At 35.6% G+C, this 23,140-nt stretch overlaps 1 protein-coding gene across 7 annotated transcripts in view; it reads left to right on the top strand.

The window, feature by feature from the left end:
* Positions 1–23,140, top strand: part of KDM4C (lysine demethylase 4C) — a 261,790-nt gene that overhangs the window by 124,113 nt on the left and 114,537 nt on the right. For 6 of the 7 annotated variants that reach the window (XM_065662337.1, XM_065662336.1, XM_065662335.1 and 3 more), the window contains 4 exons: positions 13,008–13,201; positions 15,860–16,101; positions 18,706–19,061; positions 21,347–21,458. In XM_065662337.1, coding sequence (XP_065518409.1) covers positions 13,008–13,201; positions 15,860–16,101; positions 18,706–19,061; positions 21,347–21,458 — 904 coding nt within the window. The remainder of the gene's footprint in view (positions 1–13,007; positions 13,202–15,859; positions 16,102–18,705; positions 19,062–21,346; positions 21,459–23,140) is intronic. The other variant, XM_065662339.1, reaches the window with a different exon arrangement.

The raw sequence follows: 23,140 nt of genomic DNA, 5'->3' as shown, positions 1-23,140 counted from the left end.
AGAGGTGATGCAGAAATCACTTGTACTCTTTGGACATGATCTGTCTGATTAATAGACTTTTCACAGATTAAAAAGCAGCTGGGGTATCATACAGGACCATTTGTTTGGTCTTATTAATTTGCTTTGCCAAGTACAAACCTCCAGTAAAGGGTTCTCAGAGCAAATGGCATGTAACATGATATTCTTTTGCAGAAAGTGCAAACAAGATATTTCTATGACTTTAAAGCCCTTAAATTCCAATTTCAGCTTTATTTATTTCAGGTGTAATAAATTTATTTTTTTTTAATGGACTAAAAATCTGTGAAAGTATACATTTAATGGTTTGAAAAAAAACACAGTAATGTAAATTTCATGCATAAAGTCTTGGGCCTTTCTGATTAAACCAGATATTTTTAAGGCTATGACAGCATCAGAAATGTAGTATTAAAGTTTTTATGCTCACTCAAATATTCATATTTAATATCCTAGATGAGCTGATTATGAGGAGGTAAATCTGATTACTACATTGTCTGGAAAACATCAAACAGCTACTCTTGGTAAACTATTTATCCTAAATTTTTGGCCCAATCCACAGGAAGCTAACCACATTTGTGTTTTGCCTATAGAAGCATTGTTACTTTTGTTAGATTTTATGACTACAGAATTTTTTTATGTCTGTGCAGTGTTGTGGGAAAATATCTCCTATTTATTTGACAGAAAAATTCAATAAGCAGCATGCCATATTGTCACTCTTTCACAAGCAGAATGCTGATCTTTTGTCAAAGCATAATTAACAATTGGCTGATAGCAATTCTGATTACTTTAGAAAGCAATTATTGAAAGAAGGCATATAGATCTTAAATGATTCTTTTTATCTTTTACAGCCACCCAAAATAAGCAACGATAAAATGACACATATTCTTTATTGTGTTCTGTTTAATGCAAAAAGAACTAAACTAAGCATACTGTTCTATAACAGCAAAGTCGTGGTCTTAAAACAGTGTGATGCTTTTTGAATCTACTTGCTTACAAATGATCAGCATTTGGAAACATTTTTGGCATCATAATCCTTGGCAGAGAGGTTTGTAAGCCTTTTGTGTTAACTTACAGAGCCTTTTGCCCTACCCATAAGCCAGGAAAGTGTTTTAAAAGTTTGCCAGTTAGCACACGTTTAATTGTATGCAGATCTAAAAATATTAAAGCGTAGCAAAGAGGTCTTGAGCACACTTGGCATGTCAAGAATCACCCATGGCTACTTGTTGATAAAGACAAAACTGTTTTGAACACACTTTTTGATAACCTCTTGATGCCAAGGAGTTGCGGTATTGTATGATATAAGTTGGTATAAACAGGTCAGTAGTGCGGTAACCTAGTCAAGAAACTAATGATACCTTTTGTGTTTTGCAAGCGTACAGACATCTGCTCATACTGCCTTACCAGCTTTAGAGGATGGCTGGAGGATCTTGTGGATATATGAGTGCGGGAGAAAGACCATGAATGTATGTAGCGGTCTGTTCTTTCACATAGCTGTACAGGTTTTTGTTCTGAAGCTCTTTTAGTGTTAAGTACCTGATGGCAATGCTCTTCAATACCAGTTTTCTTCATTCTGTGTTTCCTGGGCGTCAAGGCACAGTCCTGTCTAATGCAGCAAAAGGTAAAATCTCAGAATAAAATTACAAAAATAGTTTTTTTCAGAAGTGTTTGGGTTTTTTTTTTAATTTTCTGTGCAATCTTTGATGCTACCAGATACTTTCTGTGTAAGTTAACCATCTAGCCTACTTCTTAACGAGTTAATGGCAAGTGAATGCTTTTATTCCAAGTAATGCTGGAACTTGGAGATACTAGTTACACTAGGCTTTTGTAAGGCAAAGAGCTAATGAGAGCAGTCCTGTTATGTCTTTGGTTCAATATATTTTATTAAACTAGTCTGTGACAAGTAATGCTCGTGCCTTTGTAAATGGTTTTCAATTTCTTATCTAGCAATGAGCATGCATGCTTCACACTGTATAGCAGTTTCATACTTACCTGTTGTAACACTTGGTGATATTTAGTTTTCTCTAACTCCCATTCTCTATTAGGGGGCGATGAACGTGTAATAATATATATATATCTTATATAGCTGCATATATAGCTGCAGAGTTAGTGTTTTGTTTTTTTTTTTTTTTTTTATTGTTCTCTGAAAAGCTTGCCCACCACTAGAACAGAATTGTTAGTTCTTTTCTGGTAAAGTTTGTGCTTTATATCTGTAGTTTTTAGCATAGGAACCATGGTCACTGCAGCAGTCTAACCACTTCAGTGAAAAGTGAAGTAATGTCTATATTTTCAACTGTAGGGCATGGTAAATTATCTGAGGTAAGAGGAATGCTGGTCATCATCTTCTGTCAAGTCCTTCATTTGATTATCATTCTTTTAAAAACCATGAGCCTGAAAGGCTTGTGTTGTCAACATCATTGTTCCTTCATTTCTTTCTTCACTTGAGTGGAAGGAAATTCTGTTACTTTGAACGGTCTGTCATTTTTTTTCATTAGGAGTTTAAATTGAATACAATCTCTGTTTACACTTACCCTTTCTGTTTGTCTATCATATTTGTTAGCTGGAAACTCATATTTTCTAGGAATGGGTTCAATTTTCCATGACTATTGGCAGATGTTTCTTTAGGATCTTCAGTGACAGTGATGTATTTGTTGATAACCCAGTGCTTGCTGGAAGGGACTTTGCTTCGCATCAGTAAGTCTGTTTTTTTGTATGAAAGCTTTAGACAACAGAAATATATACAATTTCTTCAAAAAATGTCTAGAGGTTGTTTCATCCTATTTTGAATGCATGCTTCATGCAATGAATTTTCCTTTGTTTCAGCTACTCTTTCTTTGCAGCAGCTGAAATACATAATGCCCTGGTTCCATTCTTTTGATTCATATTTTTGCAAGTTATATATTCGAGTAATTTTTATAGTTGAGCCCAGTGTTCCAAGATGCTACCTGTAAGAGCTGGATTGTGAGTTGATTTCATTCTTTTAGTGTTGTTACTGTTTTCGTGCTCAACTTGCCACTTCTGTACCCTGGTAGGAGCATTTGAGATGTTTGGTTCGTAGGCCTGCAAGATGGCTTATAGCAAGCATGTCAGTGTCTGAACAAGAAAACTTTTGATGTGTTTTCTGTACAGGTTTTATTTATTAGAGGAAAAAGTCATAGAGGATTCTGCAGTTTCTGTCTTACTGACATTATCTCCTACTTTCTCATTCTCTCCTACCTTCCCAGACTTGGACAACCTGTGTTACAAAGCCTATCTTCTCAACGTGGCGACACAGGATTACTCTTGGGTGCATGGTTTACTTAACACAGACAGAAAATCTTCCTTTTGAAGGTTGTTCTAATTGGGTTCTTCTTCTTTTTATTTTTTTTTTTTTGAGGGTTGGAGGTGATTTTTTAAATTGATTATATTTTTTTTAATATCATAATGCTCCCTTGCGTACTTAATTTGGATTTAAATAGTGAAAGAAAGTTGCGTAGCTAGAGTTTCTTTCCTTTCCATCTTTACTTGAAAAGGGCAAGATATATAAATAAGATGGGGTTATATTATCTTTTAAAATACATGGTAGGGCCATATTATTTTTTCATTAATATTTTTCTGGCCTCTATTTTTTTTATCCCCCCCCTTAACAGAATTGAAATAGTTGGAGAGCCTATTAAAAAAAAAAAAAAAGTAATTTTAAGAACTGGGAAAGTTATTCTCTTTTCCTCTGTTTAGTTTAGAAATAAAGTCTTAACATCTGGAGCAGGGAACTGTAAATCAGATATATTCTAGTCTCAGTTCTGACTGTGGCTTGTCATATGATCTTCACAAACAGGACTTTCTGTGGTCTGGTTTCTTCTCTGTTATCAGGAAGACACATTAGTATTTTCAAAGCATTCTAAAACTCCTGGCATGAAGGTGCATAGAGGTACAGTTTTTTTCGTCCTCTGTTGGAAAGTATATAGGTTTTCTAAACATTGTTCTGCTTTGCTGAGCAAGAGTACGAATGGAGTATCTTTGGGAGACATGAACTCTGTTAAAGTCATGTTGACCAAAATATGATTCAGTAGATTGACAATCTCGAATAAATATCACATGCATGTCACATGTGAATTTTTAGTTAAGAATCACATTTAACAAATAGAGCAGTGAGGTTATTAATGTATAAGGAAAGCGGTGTTTGATTCAGCCCACTGAGTGCTATTTGCGCATTTTCAGAATCTGCAAGATGTACCTAAGTGATGAAGTTTGGACATCTAAGTCTTGAAAAACTGAGTCGAGGTTTTGCAAGAATTTCTCATATGCCTTCAGAGAAACTTAATGAATATGGTAGTGTTTTATGTATGCTTTACATGGGACTTGACCATAGCTTTTACTTCTGATTGGAATTTCATTCCTTTCTTCTCTTTCCCCCAGGCAGAAGCCATTATGTACTGTGATTTACCATTGGTAACATTAATTTGCTAGTTTTAACATTCCTTAATGCAATGTCCTAGATGCTGAAAGGTGAAACTTGAGAAAAATGTGTCATGACATTTTAGAACATCTTCAGAATGTTTAGAAAAATTATTTTCTGAACTTTAAAAAGTGATTAATCATTTTATTAATATAAGGGCAAGTCAATACTCAATTTTCTATGCTGTGCTTCGAAAGCAACTATGAGGAATGCTCATCAGATCTAAAGCTGTAGATGGTTTTTAATAGTATTTAGTTTTTAATGTGATCTGTCTGTGAGCATTATCACATGTAAATGCAACTGATTTTTAATAGTGGCAGGTTTGGTGCTCTGTAAAATAAGACTTGTGGAAAAAAAATGTTTCTATACTCATCTGGTTATATTACCATGAATCTTCAATTATTATTAGATGTGAACCTGAGTTTAAAAAAAGAATCTGAAATCCTGGCAATAATTTGAGTTGCTGGAATAACAGTAGTAGTGATACATTGATACCTTAATTGTGCCATAAAATGGTCTTAAAAAATCCAGTGGAGGTAATGGTTTATTTTAGCCAATAAACAAAGCTCCACAGTAATAGGAAAAGTTGTTATTCCTCATCCCATCTACTCATACCAGGTTTATATCTATGTCTCTTCCCAGAACTTCCCTTAATCTGCAATATGTTCTAATTTGAGGTTTTTCCCAGCTGGTGTGTAGGAATGCAATTTAAAAATTTGATAACCTATTGATTTTCTTTTGAGTTAATTTGGAATAGAGAAGGAGTATTTCCTTACTACGTTTCCCGTTATACTGAATTCTTACCTATAATATATTACAAGTATCCCTTTGCCATAGTAAATGAACTATGGATATATGTAATTGTCAGAAATGGCTAAACTTGGCTCTTTTGTGATTTCCTTTTTTATGCTTGATAGTACTAAACTTTCTGTAAGTAAATCCATGGTAGTGAATGTGGAGTTTGTGTAATCAGGATGAGGCATGACATAATTATGGGCCTGTATTAGGTGTTGCACAACTACAACTTACTGTTTATAATGAGATATGTGTATATATATGTATTATTGCAAAGAGTACTTGTATGAGATATTTTAGAATTGGTTAATTCTGATCTGCTGCAGACAGAGATTAATTTCTTTAGAATAGATTTTAATTTCACAGGGTCAGAATCCTTCCATTTAAAAAACCCCAAGAATCAGACGACAGTTTAAAGAACAGACGCCTTCATTTTCTGGATTTGAGGAAGTGCAGACCAAAGGTACTGGGAAAGGGAATGGTATAGAGCTAAGACAAGCATGGAGCAAGGGTAGTTGACACACAGCAGAGAGACGAAGACTCCAGACAAAGGGTTTCTGTGTATAGGTATCAGGCATGGATGGAGAAGTGAACATGAGTTTCTCATGAGACCTCGCTTGGAGTATTGTGCTCAGTTCTGGTGTCCTCAACATAAAAAGGACATGGAACTGCTGGAACAAGTCCAGAGGAGGGCCATGAGGATGATCAGGGGACTGGAGCACCTCCTGTATGAAGATAGGCTGAGAAAGTTGGGGCTGTTCAGCCTGGAGAAGAGAAGGCTGCGTGAAGACCTCATAGCAGCCTTCCAGTACCTGAAGGGGGCCTATAGGGATGCTGGGGAGGGACTCTTCATCAGGGATTGTAGTGACAGGACAAGGGGTAGTGGGTTCAAACTTAAACAGGGGAGGTTTAGACTGGATATAAGGAGGAAGTTCTTTGCTGTGAGGGTGGTGAGGCACTGGAATGGGTTGCCCAGGGAGGCTGTGAATGCTCCATCCCTGGTAGTGTTCAAGGCCAGGTTGGACAGAGCCTTGGGTATCATGGCTTAGTGTGAGGTGTCCCTGCCCATGGCAGGGAGGTTGGAACTAGATGATCTTGATGTCCTTTCCAACCATAACTATTCTATGATTCTATGATTCTGGGAGTGAAAGAAGAGTAAAATTTGGGCTAGAAATGCAGAGTAAAATCAGTCTGAAAAGAAGAAAGTTAACAGCTAGCAATTAAATCTTCAAAGAAGTAAGAGGAGTAGCAGGAAAGATACCAGTAAAAGATATATGGTAATAGGACACAAAGGGTAGTGTAGTTGTGGAAACACGAGAAATTATTTTCAAGACATGTTAAAAAAAAAAACAAAACCCAAAAAACAACCAATGAAAAAAACCCACAACCCAAGCAAAACCCAACCCCCCCAAATCCTCAAACAATCCCCAAACCAGCAGTGAACCTTAACCAGCTGTCTCACAGAGATATACTTTTAACTGTTTTCTTTGCACTCAGAGGGGTTGAGATTTTTTTGGCAAAGATAGTTCGCACTGCATCAAACGTCGTAGCATGTATTACAATAATCCTGCCTTTCCCCTTCTTTCCCCTTTAAAATTAGTGGATAGGTGTTGAAACTTTGCAAACGAAAGTTCTTTCCTGTGTGTTAATCTTGTTACTCGGAATGACAACTTGGATTTAGAGTTCATGACAATCTGGAAAATTACCAAAGTTAAAGCCCCTTTTCTCACTGTATATTGTTGTATCTTTGTGCTCTCATTTTACCTGTCTCCAGCAAGTTCCTTGTATCATAGACCGATGCCTTGCTTCCATTTTGAATTTCATCAGTTTTCTCATCTGCACGCCTTACTCATATTTAATTCAGTGGTTTCTGGATCACATAAAGAAATAAAGTGTAATCAAAAAGGCGTAACAGCAGATAAGATAAAGAGAAAGAAGGGCTGGGAGGTGGAATATTTTTCAAAAAGGATGGGTTTTTTTCAGCTGTGTCCTGTCACACTGTTTCTGTTGCTGGGTTTCAAAGGAATGGGAAGAAAACAGCCACATTTTTTCAATAGCATGTGATGCTGGTGGAATCAGTTCTACATAACATAAATTGAGTCTTTTTTGTAGGAATGTGTAGGTATCATTATGTGTAAGTGTAATATAAATTGGAAATAGGAGTAAAGTTAAAATCAGTTTTTTTGTAATGCAATATTTAAATACTGGACTATTTTTAAAATATTGTAGACTATTTGCCTATGCATATATGAATAAAAATAATAAATTTATGAGAAATAGTTTATTCTGTTATTTACCCCAAGCATCTTAGAATATGTATAAAAAGAACGCCAGGAGAGTGGTGTTTGAATTTGTATTTTTGTTGCGTGTGACTGGATGTGTCAGGGAAAAGTAAGTGTACTCTCTATGGCTTGCCAAAGGATGGCTTGCTTTATTGAAGCTTGCATGGATGGCTAACTGGTATCAAAAGATTTCTGCAACGCTGCCTACAAGTTGCCAGAAGGTCAGTGAGAAAATGTATCACTGCCTGATTCTATAGCAAAAAACAGTTACTGCTACTAGGGTTTATTAAATCCTCTCCTCCTAACAAACAGTACCTATCAAGCACTTCTTCTATAGATAGTCCACGGTAAGCAGTTCCAGTTGCAGCAGCTTCAAAAAGTTGTGTATCAAAACACATTTTTTACACTGTTTGAACATGATTTATTTACAGTATTACATGAAGAGTGGAATATAGTGGGTCAAGTAGTCTGTTAAGTGCAGTTGAAGGTAAGCTGGTAAGAAGAATCTAAATTATTTAAAATGTCTCCTTCAATAAATACATCATTGCAACTGTACCATGAAGAAAGCTTTAATCATTATAAGCAGTTAGGAAGGTGAAAAATATCAGTGAAAAATAGCTTGACTAGATCAATTTTAGAGTATGCTTTTTAGATTGGGACTTAGGTAGTGTATAAAGAAGGTTACCAGCCTAATACTTGTCTCACTCTGCTAATTTGTGTGTTTGTTTTATGTTTTGTAAAAATCCATTCTCTTTTTACAAAGAAGATAACATTTCATGGTTTCTCTCGACTGTTACTCTCACACAGGCTGTTCCACAGGTGTATAGAAAAAGAGTTTATATACGCTGTGCAGTTGTAATGTAAATTAAGTGCTTCTTTTTTCATTAAATGATTTATATAAAGAAATGACAAAAATTTAGCCTAATGAAGTACTACTATTCTTCAATTTAATACTTTAAAAGAATTCTAACTGAAGTAGCTTTCAGATATAGTGAAAATCACACTTAATTAACAGAATCCAATACTGAGTGCCAGCTGTTCTGAGCTTAATGTCTTCAAATATTTTAACACTGTAGTATAACAACTGATGTTTAGATTGAGGAGATATTTTTGCGACCGAAGGTATAATTTCACATCTTAAAAGGTGTATAATCAAGTGGTATACTTCACTGAACTAACAGAGAAAAGTGCAAATCACAAAGCCTTGATTCTGGATACACATTTCTGTGCTTGCAACTATAGTACTGAGAAATACTACTCCCCTTCTACTATTCAAATTATAAAATAAACCATCTAGTTGCTTTCTGTTGCCGCAAAATATTATATTACCTACCGAGTGTCTATGTTAATTTTAAAAGTCTAGTGATTGTTTGATGAAAGTGTTTAATATTAATGATGAAGTATTAGAAATACCTTAAGACATGTATTTGATTCTTAATGGTATAAAATGTGTTTCAAGAGCTGCTCTTAGATACTAGTATAGGTAGTAGTAGGTCAGTGATTCAGACACAAATTCTGCAGTTACCCAAGTGAGAGCAATTGTGGAAAAAATGACCCTATTTTAAAGTGTGCTTATGTATGTGTCTTACTCAGATATGCATAAGACTGGAAGCTCGTTGTATTTCTTTAGATTTTCCTGAGTCAGAGTCCAAAATGGGAAGAATTTAACACTGTTTTTTGGGGGGGTTGGTTGTTTTGTTGTGTTTTTTTTTTTTTTAAGGAGGGAGGAGGGGATGTGTAGAACAAAAATTATTATTTTTTTTTTTTTTTCAGTCACAAATCTCAAGTATTTGAGAAAATTCTTTTTTTGCTGAGTGCATCACTCCTAGGTAATTTTCTTGTATTACAAATATATCTCACTATTTAGTTATATCAAATAGTTAAAATTACTGAAACATTCTTCCAATTCATTGCTATAAAGGTTTGCAACTACTAATAAATGCTGTTTGAAGTGCTCAACTCCAAGCTGTATCTTTATGATAAGATAAATAGTATTAATACCAATAATAATACTATTAATAATGCTGACATTGATGATGGTAGTAGTAACAATTTAATAATAAGAACTGTGAGAGAGTTGTTCCCTTAAGTATTCTGATTGTCTGCTAATCTTTCGTTGAAGAATATGTATCAGACTAATAGTACTTCATATAGAAAATGATTCTTTTCGTTGCAAAGGTGATGTTTATCTGTGGCAACATCAGTTGTATTTTATGTGGTGATCCAACAGCTTCAATTTGGCATTTACTTTGAAGAATATTAAAACTGCTTCCAAAATTATAGTGATCCATGGAAGCATCACTGTGAGTATTTCAGTAGACTGTTGCATGTTCCCTTTGTATCTGTCCCTTGAGGCTTCTTCAGCAGAATGACATTTAGTTTTGCTTTAGAGAGAATCTTTCATTCACTTTTTTGTCTTGGGAGCAAAAAGCCTTATAACTGTCAGCTACAAGTCAGTCAAATGGGAAATGAAGAAAAACCACTAAAATCCATTACCAACACTACCAAGAAGAAAAAAAAAATCCTCCTGATTATTTATTTATCAAAGCATCAAATTTTTTGTGGTGTGGGTGCACAGAACTTTTGTTGTTGTTGTGTTTTTTTGGTTTTTTTTTTTTTTGGGGGGGGGTGTGTTTGTGCTTGTTTTGTTTTTTTCCTAGGCTCCTTTTAGGGAATATAAGTAGAAATTGTTTTAAGAACATATCTGCTGCCACTGTCTGACACGATACTTCCAAATATTTCCACTCTTCAGTGCCTAGAAGCCTGCTCTGTATTTTCAGGCAAGCAGTGATACTGCTGAGTATGATGTTCCTCCATAACTCTTTACTCAGAAATGTATGTTTTTAAAAGTTTTAACACTTCTAAAGAATTCTATGATATTTTTAATGCTGCTTGTTATTCAAAATAATTTACAGTAGTTGCATTAAAATGTAGTGGAAACTGATCAAGGATTACTGAAAGACAGAAATTCTGTGCCTCATTTAGACATAGTTTATTTTGTGTCTGTTCATGTATTGTTATCATAATTTGATCATAGAATGCATTTTATTTCTTGATGTCTTTTTTGATACTTCAAGGCCGACTCAAGCAGTTATTTTCTTCCAAACCACTAGAGGTCTCGTTGTCTAACAGCAAAACCAGTAATCCTCTAAATCTTTGCTTTAACAGCTATATCTGTATGTAGCAGCATGGCTTTAATATGAAAGGATTTTGTGTGTAAGTAGAGAGAAAACTCAATGCTGATTGTCTTTGTGCTACAAATTTCATTTTTAAAAGTTAAAAATATTAGTGGACCATCTGTGCGCCTGTCCAGTATACAGTAGTTATCTTCACAGCTTTTCTATTACTATGTATTGTGAATGATCAAGAGCTCTTTGGGTGAGACACACTGTTTAAATAAGGTTAAGTCTCTTACATGATGTGTGCATACCTGCATACATGAATGTTGTTTGAAAATAAGGAAAATTCTGATCATGGTTTGGGTAAAAACTACCGTTGAAGGCAGCTGGATAAAATTACTATTTCTGTGTTGAATTTCTTTTCTTGTTTCCATTCCATCTCACATTAGAGGGCAGTGTTGCGAGCATACAGCATGTTGATGTTGACATATTGGAAGGAAAGCAACTGTTTTTAATACATCTTGGATGCCTGCTTTTCATTATGTAGCTTATGATTTTTCAAGAGGAAAAAGTTGGATTGGAAATGGAAGTAGCAGTTAAAGAAATTCGCATCCAGCACATAGAAAACTAGCTAGTAGAAAAGTTGCATTCAGTCCCTTGTGTGTTTCACCTTTTCTATGATTAAACACTCTCCTGGCTTAAAAAGTGGTGATACACCTAGCTGTAGCAAACTTAGAAAGCCAGATCTTTCATTTGCCATTTTTTTAATGTATCTGTTTACTGAAGAAAAATACAGTCTCAGTTTTGCCCTTTAGCAGAGTCATTTAGCTGTAGTGCTAAAAGTTTGTCCATTAGAGACTATGTTTTAAACTGTATGTTTTTATATGTTTGGCTTTTAATTGGAATAATTACTGAATAATGTACTAGATTTACATGGCAAAGTTTTTGTAGTGTAGGGTGGCTTCTGTGGGAAGGGATCAGGAGCTTACTGTATGTTGAACAGAACCAGTTCCAGCTGGTTCCAAAATGAACCTGCTGCTGCCCACAGCTGAGCCTGTCAGTGGCTCTCATGGCATCCGTGTGTTAGCATGTTTGAGAAAGGATGGATAAACCTGTGCAGCAGCTGTGAGAGAGACAAGTAAGGAAAATGTGAATGAAACAGCCCTGCAGACACTGTAGTCAGGAGGGAAATTCAGCTCAGAGAAAATGGAGTGTGAGGGATGCTGGTTTTAGGTTTGTTTTTCTTATTTATCACTATCCTAATCTGTTGTTAATTGACAATAAACAGATTTAATTTCCTCAGGCTGAGTCTGCAGTGGTAGTTGGTCAGAGATCTTCCTGTCCTTATCTCAATCCACGAGCTTGAAAAAGCTTGTTCTTCCTGCTGAGGAGGGGGAATGAAAAAGCAGGTTTGTGGGCACCTGGCAGCCAGGCAAGGTTAAACCACCACAGCAGTTTGTGCTGTGGGCATGGTGATTTACTTATTGTAGTCTCCAGATATTAAATATTATGGAGCATTAGGTACTGTAACTTTAGTCTGAAAATTGTCTCAGCATCTACAGTATTCCAAGTGAAGACCGCATTAGTGTGATCACTATGAAGAGTTTATTCAGATAAGCCTTAAATACTCCACTCATATGCCTAATTTGTAAAGAAAAACAATGTGGAAATTCTTTGGGGGGCTAAAGTCAGGGACTACAGGAAGGTTGATTAAGAAAGGACTGCATGAGATTTTAGGGTCTGCATTGCACAGGTCAGATTACATGTTTGTAACACACCCTTCTAGGCCTTAAACGTTAGCACTCCCCTTCCTTGTTTCTTCCTCTTCATAGAAAAACCTGGGTAAAACTGTAACTTGGTATGTACTTGTATGCATTTTCTTTTGATGAGTTAAAAGCTAGTATTGTAGGCCCGTAAAGGCTTTTGGGCCAGGTAGATACTGCATGAGTTAGTTTTAAAGATAAAATTGTGATGCCACTGATGATACGTGCAGTCTCTGGATTCAACAACGTATTCTGCCTAAAACTATCAAGAGCAGCTAATAGAGCAAAAAGACTTGCTGTAATTTCTTTCTGGTCTTAACCTTTAGGAGTTAATCAAACAATGCAGTGTCCCAAAGTACGTTTGTGGAATCCTAGTACGTTTGTGGAATCCTAGTGTGTATTCTCGGTGTGCATTTATTCAGATAGTATATTCTTTTGAACTATCCTTACCCCCGAAGAAGTGAGAAAGAGGGAAAAAGGAACATTTTGATTAAAGTAGAGCTGGTTTTCACATGTGGGATTTTTATTTTGAACTTTCTTTGCTGCAGACTGGAGCATATTCTCTTACTTGTCATTTACATATTCCTGTCTTCTCTTGCAGTGCACTTGTAGGAGGGACATGGTGAAAATATCTATGGACGTCTTTGTGAGGAAGTTTCAACCAGACAGATACCAGCTGTGGAAACAAGGCAAGGATATATACACTATTGATCACACAAAACCAACTCCTGAATCAACACCTGAAGTGAACACCTGGCTACAGAGAAGAAAGAAAATAAAGAAATTTCCCAAGAGGTATTTATATTTATCCTCCATATAATTGCCTTCAATATGATGTCAATTTCCTTTTTGTTTCAGTTCTGACACTTTCGCTAATCTTTTTTTTCAATTCTTTTTTGAAATTCTTTTACCTAAACAAAATTTGTTTTTCTGTTTTCTATAGTAACACAAACTTGGGAGAAGCAAGAGTGACTGTACAAAATGAATTCAATTTATGTTACATATATAGCTGAAGTTGATGAGTATGGGGAGCATCAAAATGCATGATAGTGTGTTATTTAGAATCCTTCTTTCATAGAGATTATTCCATTAATATTTTCAAGGTGTGAATGGTTGCCATTGTTTATAGTGACATCTGCAACTGAAAGACAAAGAAGATGTCTCCTAAGAGCCAAGGAAAAAGTTAAATTGGAAAAATTAATCATGAAACTGTGGTAGAATCCAAACAGTTGTGTGAAGTCTCTAGCAATAGTCTTAGCCCTCACTTCCATCATCTCCAAGGAGGTAGTGCTGCCTTTTTGTCACACTCTCAAAGTGCTGCAGCCCAAACCCTCTCTGTGTTTACCGCAGGTCTATCATAGATCAGAATTTGTCATAAGGAAGGCCTAGATCTCAGTTGTTGGTGCTGATACCACTAAGAAAATTAGGAGGAAAACAACAGCTAGTCACGAAGCTGTCAAATTGACATCTTTAATAGGTCAAATTTGACCTGTTAAAGCAGTTTCGCAGCTGGATCTATTTTCTTGGTGTGCATCATGTTTTTTCTTCACATTGTAGAAAAATTTTTTGTACACTAATGTTTTTCTGTCTTAACAGGATCTTTATGGGCTTTCTTTCTTCACTATCTAATGAAGTTTTATTTGCTTATTGTGGAGTGCAGTTTGCTGGGTTAAAGATAATACTGAATTTTTGAGATCTTTTTCCTCCTTCAAATCCTCGTACAATATAGTTATGTTTAAAACTTCCTCTTAAGCTGAATGTCTTAATTTTCTTTGTCAGTTAATGTATGTATGATTTCTTGAGGAAAATGATATGAAAGTCAAATCAGTAAGAAGATGAACTGCCACTGTAGTGGAATATTATAGTTGAGAAGTACAACACTGTATTTGTTCTGGATAAGAACAGTTTGTGGGGTAGAATCAGTTCTTGAAGGCACCCAGTGAAGCAGCTGGAGAGCAAATTTATTAGTATGTGAATAATATTAACCCAGGCAGAGAGAGAAGAATTCTATTGTTTAGTTGAATGCTGTTTTGCCTGTAGTATGTTTCATTGTATCCAATGTAAAACATATCACATTTGGACCAGCAGTGATTATTTTGGTAGTCTCTTACAGCTAACCAGTTTTGACTAAAAGCAAAGACTTTATAATAATTTTGTTGAAAGTTTTATCATATGAGCACATGGTCTGATTTCTTGCACTTAGCTAAGCTAAAAAACACAATTCCAATGCTTTTTAATTCTTGAGTTTGCTTTTGTTGAGGCACTATAACTGTGTACTGAAAAGAGAGGATAAAATGTTTATTCAGTTTCAATTCTAGTGTAATGTGTCAATTGCAATTGTCATCATTTTGATTATGGGAATAATACAAGTTAAAGCAGAGTGAAATACAAATACCATCCATGGAAATCTTCATGAATATAGTGACAGGGAGAGCTTAACTCTGACATTAGCGGCTGAAATACTTTGCAACAGTGGAACATCTTGAACTGCATGTAAACAGTAATATTTGCTGTGAACTGGTGGGCATCTCAGGCAAATTTTCTGGAAATTACTGTTTTATAGAGGGTGTTGAAAGATACACATCGATCAACGTAGGATAAAATGTAAGGGGTAGCAAAATATCTTTCTGGAGACGTCTATAGTCTGAGATGCAAGACCTTTATAACCATTATTTGCCTGCCACTGTTGGGCTTTTATTAACTAGTGCGTTACGAGTTCTGAAATCTGATGTGTGATGAAGCACGTAAAAATCACCTCCTGTGTCACATAGTTGAATTTGAAACTGTACTTACCTTCTGTTTCTTTTATCCCAAGCACATAAATTACAAACCAGTTTCTGACGGAGGGTGCCATTTCTTTGGCTTTAACCTTTCTCTTCTACTTCTGAGTGTGCAAAAACATGCGGAAGCTTTAATTTCTGGGGTTTTAACATAGCATTATGGAATGTATTGTTTGATACTGTAGCCATTCAAAATATTTAGTTATCAGAAGTTTTCCTTAAAAGGCATTTAAAAATTTAAATATCTAAGCAGGTCCTATTTTATAATGATATTCAGAGTAGTGTTTTATTAGCATCTGAGTTTGCAATGCAACCTGATTTTAGTGCAGCTGAGAATGTTTTGTCTTCATTACTTTTATAAGGGGTATTCTGTTTCAGATTCTAAAGAATGATTCATTAAAAAGCTCCTTTGGATGCTTGTTAAGTAATAGTTACATGAGGTTATTTTACAGTTTTATAACTTTGCCATAGCATGGTGATAAAAGATTGGAAGGTTAGATCCAATCAATTGTTAATCTATCACTTAATAAATTGTAAACACTATCTCAACACAAAAAGATGAAAAATTGTCAGTTTTTTACCACTTTAAGCAGGTGAAAGGGACATATATATTGGTAGACATTTTATCTTATCCAAGACAGACATTCGACTCTGACAGCAATATCTCTTATAGCAGCTTCCCTCACACCAAATCTCGATCTAAAAAGCTTAAAACTCCAGAGGACAAGAGAGCATCTGCTATGGTAGCTGGTGCAGAAATCACAGCAACTGAAGCAGCTACTGATGGCTTCAAGGTCAGTGAAGAACCTGGGAAAAAAGTGAGACTTGTAAACACAGAAGTGCCTTCTGGGAGAGAAGACGACAGTAGTAGAATGCAGCTGGATCAACATTTGTTGGATAATGTCAAGGTTGCAGGTGAGATAAGGACTGATTATGTTTCACATGAAAGTTGTAGGCTGTTGATACTCTAATGCCACAGATCAGTGGGTGATAAAGCATAGTGTTATCCTAAGTAGCATACTAAAATGCTTATGTAGTTATGCAGAGAAGATTGATATTCAGTAAGAATGAAAAAATGCCAAAATTAATATTCTGAGCTGAGAGTAATACCACCTAAACTGTTAGTGAAGTGTTTTTTAAGGGGCAAAAATGATTAGGTTTCGTAAATTATATTTCTTCAGTAGATTGATAATATTTAACAGCAAATTTTTTTTATAGAGAAATGATACAGAATGTCTTAACACACAAACAGTTGAGAACATATATGCTGATAGTAAGTTATGTGTGTTTACATGAAGAATGTTGCATACCAGAAGTCGTTTATACTTGTGCACAAAAATGCTCTGAGACTGAAGATTGCTTGTCGCTTCCAGCTGGCTGACAATGCAAGTTGTAAAGGCAAAGATAGTCCTTTTTTTTCCACAAAACTATTTTATACTAACACACTTGGTCTGTTCTGGGCTTTTTTTCTTCTGTTTCACATTTCTGTGTAGTTCAGGTGCAGTTTCACATTGCTGTTCTGAAAGGCAAAGTAAACCGAACTTTGTGAGCAGTCCCATTTGGGTTTATATTGATACTGAAAATTGACTTGCAAATTGCATATAGGCAGTATTTCCCAGATTATGAATATTAATGATTATGTTAATGGTTATTTGGAAGTGGTAAACATAGGATTGATCCACATAAAGATAACAAAGTCAGTATTCCAATATGGAGGCTTAGAAATTCCTGCGAATTAGTTGGTGCTTTATAAGACCTTTCCAGGTCTGTTCTAATAATCTCTTTCTTTTATTTTTTTTATTTTTTTTTTTTTTATAAAAAGAGGTGGTTCTATTTATTTACAGCCTTCCCTGATTTTTAATAGAGGTTTGGCATGTTCATGACCTCTAGGAAACTAGTATTTAGTTAATGTCCACTCTGCGTTTGTTGACAAAGCAAGGAAAGCAGAGAAAAGTGGAGAGCTGTCCTCTTAACCTTTGTGCTAATAAAGACTGGTGCCTGGACCTTTGTAAAGAAAATGACTTTTATAGACACAATGGTGGAAACTCACATTGGAGATGGTCATTTGTCCTGCATTATCTCTAGTTAGTATGTCAGTTTTGCACAGTCAAGGCAGTACTCTTCGTACACAGAGATTTTTAGTTTTGGCTTTGTATTACTAAATTTTGTATTCATTTGACCCAAAAAAGAAATTTTTCAGAAAAACAAGTTCAAACAGCCACTGTAAAAAAAGAATGGGGAGCGTCTTTTTCTTTGATGCTTTGGATATGCTGCTGAATCAGAATACACCAGTGTGTGCCACTGAGATCTTCAGGAGCATGTTTTTGGTGTGACCTCTCTAATTCACTCTTCTACCTATTCTGTGCAAGCATCTGTATCTTCCATGCAAGCATTTTAAATTTTGATAGAGGAAAATCCACACAATTTCACCCTTCAACATCACTGAAATATAAAATTATGCTAATTGCTTTTCATTATTGCACCAATGCTGTTGCTTTCAAAATATTCTTGGTATCTATTTGAAACAGATCTTCCAAATTTAAACCACGACATAAACCAATAGTATTTATTTATTTTAATTTTTAAAACAGGCATAATAGGTACAAATGTGGGGTATAAAGTTCAGTATATATGCAAGTATACAAACCTTTTCATAATTTTTTCCAACTAGTCAAAGTAATTGTTGGCTGTGAGGATAAACAGTCTACATGAATATTGATTATTTTGAATGACATGAAGATCTGTTGTAATTCAAATACAAAATACTGATTAAGTGATTAAAACTGTAGTTCATTCACCAAACTCAAAAACATTCACATTTAATTTATTCCTTGATCAAACCTATACTCCACGTTTATGTCTGTCGTGGTTTAAACCAATCCACACAGCTCGTCCACTCACACCCGCCCGACCCTCCCCGCTCCCAGAGGGATGGGAAGGAGAATCAAGAGAATGTGACTCCCATGGGTTGAGATAAGAACAGCCCAGTAACTAAGGTATAACACAAATCACTACTGCTGCCACCAGTGATAATATTGATAAGAGAATACGATACCACTGCCGAACGAGTTCGACCCCCCCGAAGAGAGACCGTGCCCTTCCAGGTAACTCCCAGTTACCTCTCCGGGCATGACGTGCTGTGGTATGGAATACCTCTTTGGCTAGTTTGGGTCAGGTGTCCTGTCTCTGCTTCCTCCCGGCCTCCCCTCGTCCCTGGCAGAGCATGAGACTCACAAAGTCCTTGGCCAGAATAAACATTACTTAGCAACAATTAAAAACAATTGGTGTTATCAGCTCTCTGCCCAGGCTGGAAGTCAAAACACAGAGCTTGCACCAGTTACTAAGAAGGAGCAAAACGGCTCCTGGTAAACCCAGGACAATGTCCTTTTACCAAATGATTTTCTGTGTGGTTTCTAAATGAAGAACCATTCTTTAGATTTGAGTAACTCAGATTGTTGCGGAATAAAATACGGTAATATAAAGTGAGATATATTAACAAATAATATTCTTCATCTGTAGGAAGCATCCATTCAGATTCATTTTCGAGACCTGTTCCTGTACTAGAGAAAACAAAAATGGAAGATGGGAACAGGACAGATTCCAGTCATCCACTTTCATTTGAAGTTTCGGTCCCTTGCATGCCGACTTCAGATAGCTGTAGAGAAGAGAGTTTGACATCTCAGAATCAGTCTGTTTCACCCATACCATGCCGTAAGTCAGAGGGACAAGCTTCTGAAGCTGAAAACCGAGATAAAGAGGAAAATATTTTGATAGAGGAAGATATCAGTGACCTGGAAAGCTGTGGAAGTATGTTGGAACATGGAGAAGTACCTGTTGTAAAGAACGATGAGAAAGATGGCATGGAAGCATCCAGTGTATGTGAAGCAAATTACATCATTATAGTAATATATTCCTGATTTGATGAGATGTGACTGAACTTTTTTCTAGTAAGACCTGATATCCATATTAAAAAACTTAAGAATATGCATGATTTTATTTAGATGCTAATTTGAACATGTTTTGAAATGTTCAGGCAAGAGTGGGAATTGGATCCAAAAGCAGAATGTTTCTGGAGCCTGCTTATTGACATATTTTCCCTCTGATTTTAGATACCTAGTAATTTCACTTTATATCTGTGAATCCAAACTGTCAGCAGCTATTCTCAAACTATTCCCATGTTCGCTGTCTGTTGGTAGGAGCAAGGCTATCAGCTTTAGTTATTGCTATTGACATGAAATTGAAAGTATTAGAGATGAGTATTGTATTTGTGTTTCAAAAAAAGGGCTGTTCTGACCAAGTCTTAAGGCAATTTAAGAGTATACTTGTAAAATGTCAGCAGAATAGGTTGATTCTGAGCCTTACTGTCCATGGACAGAACATATCAATGTGGGAACGCACGGTAATTTATTTTTGGACTGATGCCCTTTTCAAATGAAGAAGTGGAGGAAGAAAATATGAGGAGCATCTCTGCATCAGGTTAGGTGGAAACAGAGTTTGCTTTCATTGTATTACATTACTTCACATTGTTTATGAAGTTTACAAAATCTTACGGACTTTCTTGTTTTAGTTGAAACTGTGTCCATAGTATCAATGTTGGAGAAAGTGAATCTTCAAGAATTCTCTCTTGCAGGATAATACAGATAGAATGATCTTGGGGTCTGAAACTTGCTATTTTTGGATTTTGTTAATGGCCTGAAACATGCAAAGGAAACACTTGAAGGAAAAGATCCCTCTAATAAAAGGAATCTGTTCAGATTTTTTTTAGTAGTAGTTTTAATAATGTTTTCTCATTGGGTCATCTACAAACTCACAGCCTTGTTTTACTCTTGCTGTTCTGCTGTGGAGGGTGGGCAGCTTTGATTATTTGAAGCCAAAAAACCAATAAATTAAGCTGTGGTGGTCACAGTAGCTTTCTGAGTTGTGAGTTCAGTGCCAGGTTGGCAGAGAGTGGTCAGGAAATCCACTTGCAGATTTCCAGACTTAGTGGGAAATACGTTTTAGAAGCCTAAGCGAAATCTTGCTGACCCTTTGACAGACATGAACTGTGCACTACTGATTTTTTTTTTGCAATGTTGTGAGTTTTAATAATCTTGCTCCAGCCTTTCCACTGTAGTAGAAAGGAGCACTATAGACATCTCAATGTCTTAATCACCATGTATTAGAGATTATATTTATCTCTTTCTGTGCCTTTCAGCCATCTATATATGAGTTTTCAGATATTCTCCAGTATAATTGCATTCCTTCTTTCTCTTTTAAGAAGAAATGTGTTGTACATATGCAATTAAAAAGTCTGATCTTCTTTCCCTTTTTACTTACTTGGTAACTTTCTAGATCCTAAACCTGTCCTGTGCTTTAACCGCGTTCTTCCTCCTTCTGTTTATCACAGTAAATATGTTGTTTCATAATTTTCTTCCTATTGTATAGCAGTAGTTTTCAACCCTCAAATTAGTCCAGGGGAATGTGTGTAACCTGCTGGGTTAGATTTAGGGTGTTGAGAAGCAGAATGCTGTGGTCTATAGGGATCATATGAGACTGTCTTTCCCACCCTTCTGCTAGTGCGCCATTCCTCAGCTCCATCAGCAATTGCTTTACATCATTATTCCCCCATTGGTACTCAAGTCTGGAGTTTCGAAAGCTGCACTTCCAGAGCTTGTAGCATTGGCTTTAATTTTCGAACCTTGTGTAACTTCAAGTTGAATGTACACTACGGTGCTTGAGGGAAGAAGGAATTTCCTCATATTGCAAATTAACATGTTAATTGCATTCAGTGCTCTTAATTTCTGGTCTCAACTCAAGGTCGTTTTTATACTTCAGAAATTTTGTACTTTTTTACAAATGAAGTCAATGGGTTTCTGCCTCATTTTCCCAGTCAGTTAGTGGTTCTATTGTGCTTCTGTTCTTCCTCTTAAACATCACCTGAGCAAACCAGGATATATGCTGTGTAATTTGGGAAGGGCTGCTGTAAGTTATATGTCAAACTATTTGTGTTTGACAAGGATTGTTCTTTTTAAGTGAAATTGTATATTCTGAATTAGAGACAAATGTTTTATTGGTCTGTTAAGTAGTATTTACAGAATTGACACCTCTACAGAAAAATATTTTAATCAAAATTTACTTTGCAGAATTACATACTAAATTAGTTGTGTTTTTAACTTTTCAGTCAGTGGGAGTTGAAAGAATGAAAATATCTAAGAGTTGGCGTCATCCACTAAATAAACCCCCAACTAGATCTCCAATGACTTTGGTTAAACAGCAAGCAACTAGTGATGAAGGTGAGTGTACTATTTAATATATTTTTTGTATGATCTTTTTCTGTATTATGTATATAGGTGACCTGTTTCAGCTGGGATAGAGTTAATTTTTTTCCTAGTAGCTGGTACAGTGCTGTGTTTTGGCTTTAGTTTGAGAATAGTGTTGAGAGCACACTGATGTTCGTTTTCCCTGGTTCTTCCCCCCACACTGTGGGGGGGAAGTGAGTGAGCAGCTCTGTGGTACTTAGTTACCAGCTGGGATTAAACCACAACTATAGGCCTTTGCAGTAACAACAGAAATGAAATAATTTCTTTCTCTTTGGGAAATGTATCGGTGAGGCCTCTGAATCCATAGAAAGGTCATGCAGTTTTTGCTTGTTTCCATGCAAATCCTTCTAAAAACATTGGATCTGCCATTGCAAAAAACTCTGAACAATAGCACGTCATTTAAAATGAGTATATTCACCAGTCAGACATTCCTTATTAGAACTCGTAACAGTTGTCTTTAAGAACAAGTTTTTAATTTTGTAAACATAGACAAAATGACATAAGAATCCTTTGAATATGAATCTTACGTGTAAGCCATAGTTCGCTATACTGCACTTGTCTGTTTTTTGATACACACTGAATATTTGAGAATCTTCTCATTCAAGAAAAAGACTACAGACTTCTGGGTATCATCAAAAGTTTATTGGGAGTCTTCAGATATGTCTTTATTTCCAGGCTTTTGCTTAGTTTCAAGTGGAAAGAGTAAATATCTCTCTCCCTGTAGTTTTGGTAAATCAATTTTACTCAATTGATTTAAAATAAAAATAAAGCAGGTTTACAAGTAGTGAATAGTGTGAAAGACTTTAAAAGTAAATACCATGTTTTCACAAGCATAAAAAGAGGTGGAAAAACATAGTTCTGTTTTCGAACATAAAGAAAACAATCTTTGTGTATTAGAAAACAGCAAAAGATCTTTCTATTTCTGTAGCTGAACAATTATTGAGGATGTTACTAGTGCAGTTTTCTGCTTAATTTTATATGGCATAAAGCAACGAAAAGCAGGCCTTTGTAGGAATGTGTAAGACTAGGCTTCTGATGTGGCATTTCGGTACTTTTAAGTAATTAAAAAAAAAAAAATAATCTTAATGCTCAGTAGTGGCCAAGAAATTACATTGTCTAATTTAATTGAATAAATAGGAAGTGTAATGTTGGGCCATAATTTTTAGCACGCTTACCCAAATCTTCACTATAAATTGCAGACATTATTGTATGCTATACATTGTCTTCAGTAGGAATTAAGGAAAGGAAGCACACCCATAAGTAATGATGATAAATGACAGTGATCTATAAAACAGAGTTCTTTACAAAAAAGTAAATAGTTTTACAGACATGAAATCTGATTCTTTTTAACTAGATATCTTTTTAACTAGTAATCAAAACAGTTAAAACTCAACTTCTCAGCTCTTTTTGTGAGCTTCCTTGAGTGCTTTAACTTTAGAGAGCCACTGTGTTGTGCAGATGGCTACAAAAGCTGAGAAATTTATACAAGATAGGGATTTGCTTCTCTGAAGTAAGAAGTAAACATGCTTTACCCAGCAATCACATATACAGACAGCCAAAGTTGATGAATAAAGCTACTTTAATCTATCAAACATGGCTTGTGAAGCTTATCGAGCTATGCATCAAAACTATCCATCAAAATGGAAAACAAACAC

Source organism: Lathamus discolor, chromosome Z (genome assembly GCF_037157495.1).
Source record: "Lathamus discolor isolate bLatDis1 chromosome Z, bLatDis1.hap1, whole genome shotgun sequence".
NCBI classification, from domain to species: Eukaryota; Metazoa; Chordata; class Aves; order Psittaciformes; family Psittacidae; genus Lathamus; species Lathamus discolor.
Note: the sequence above shows the minus strand (reverse complement) of the source record. Positions and strands in the feature narration are given on the sequence as shown.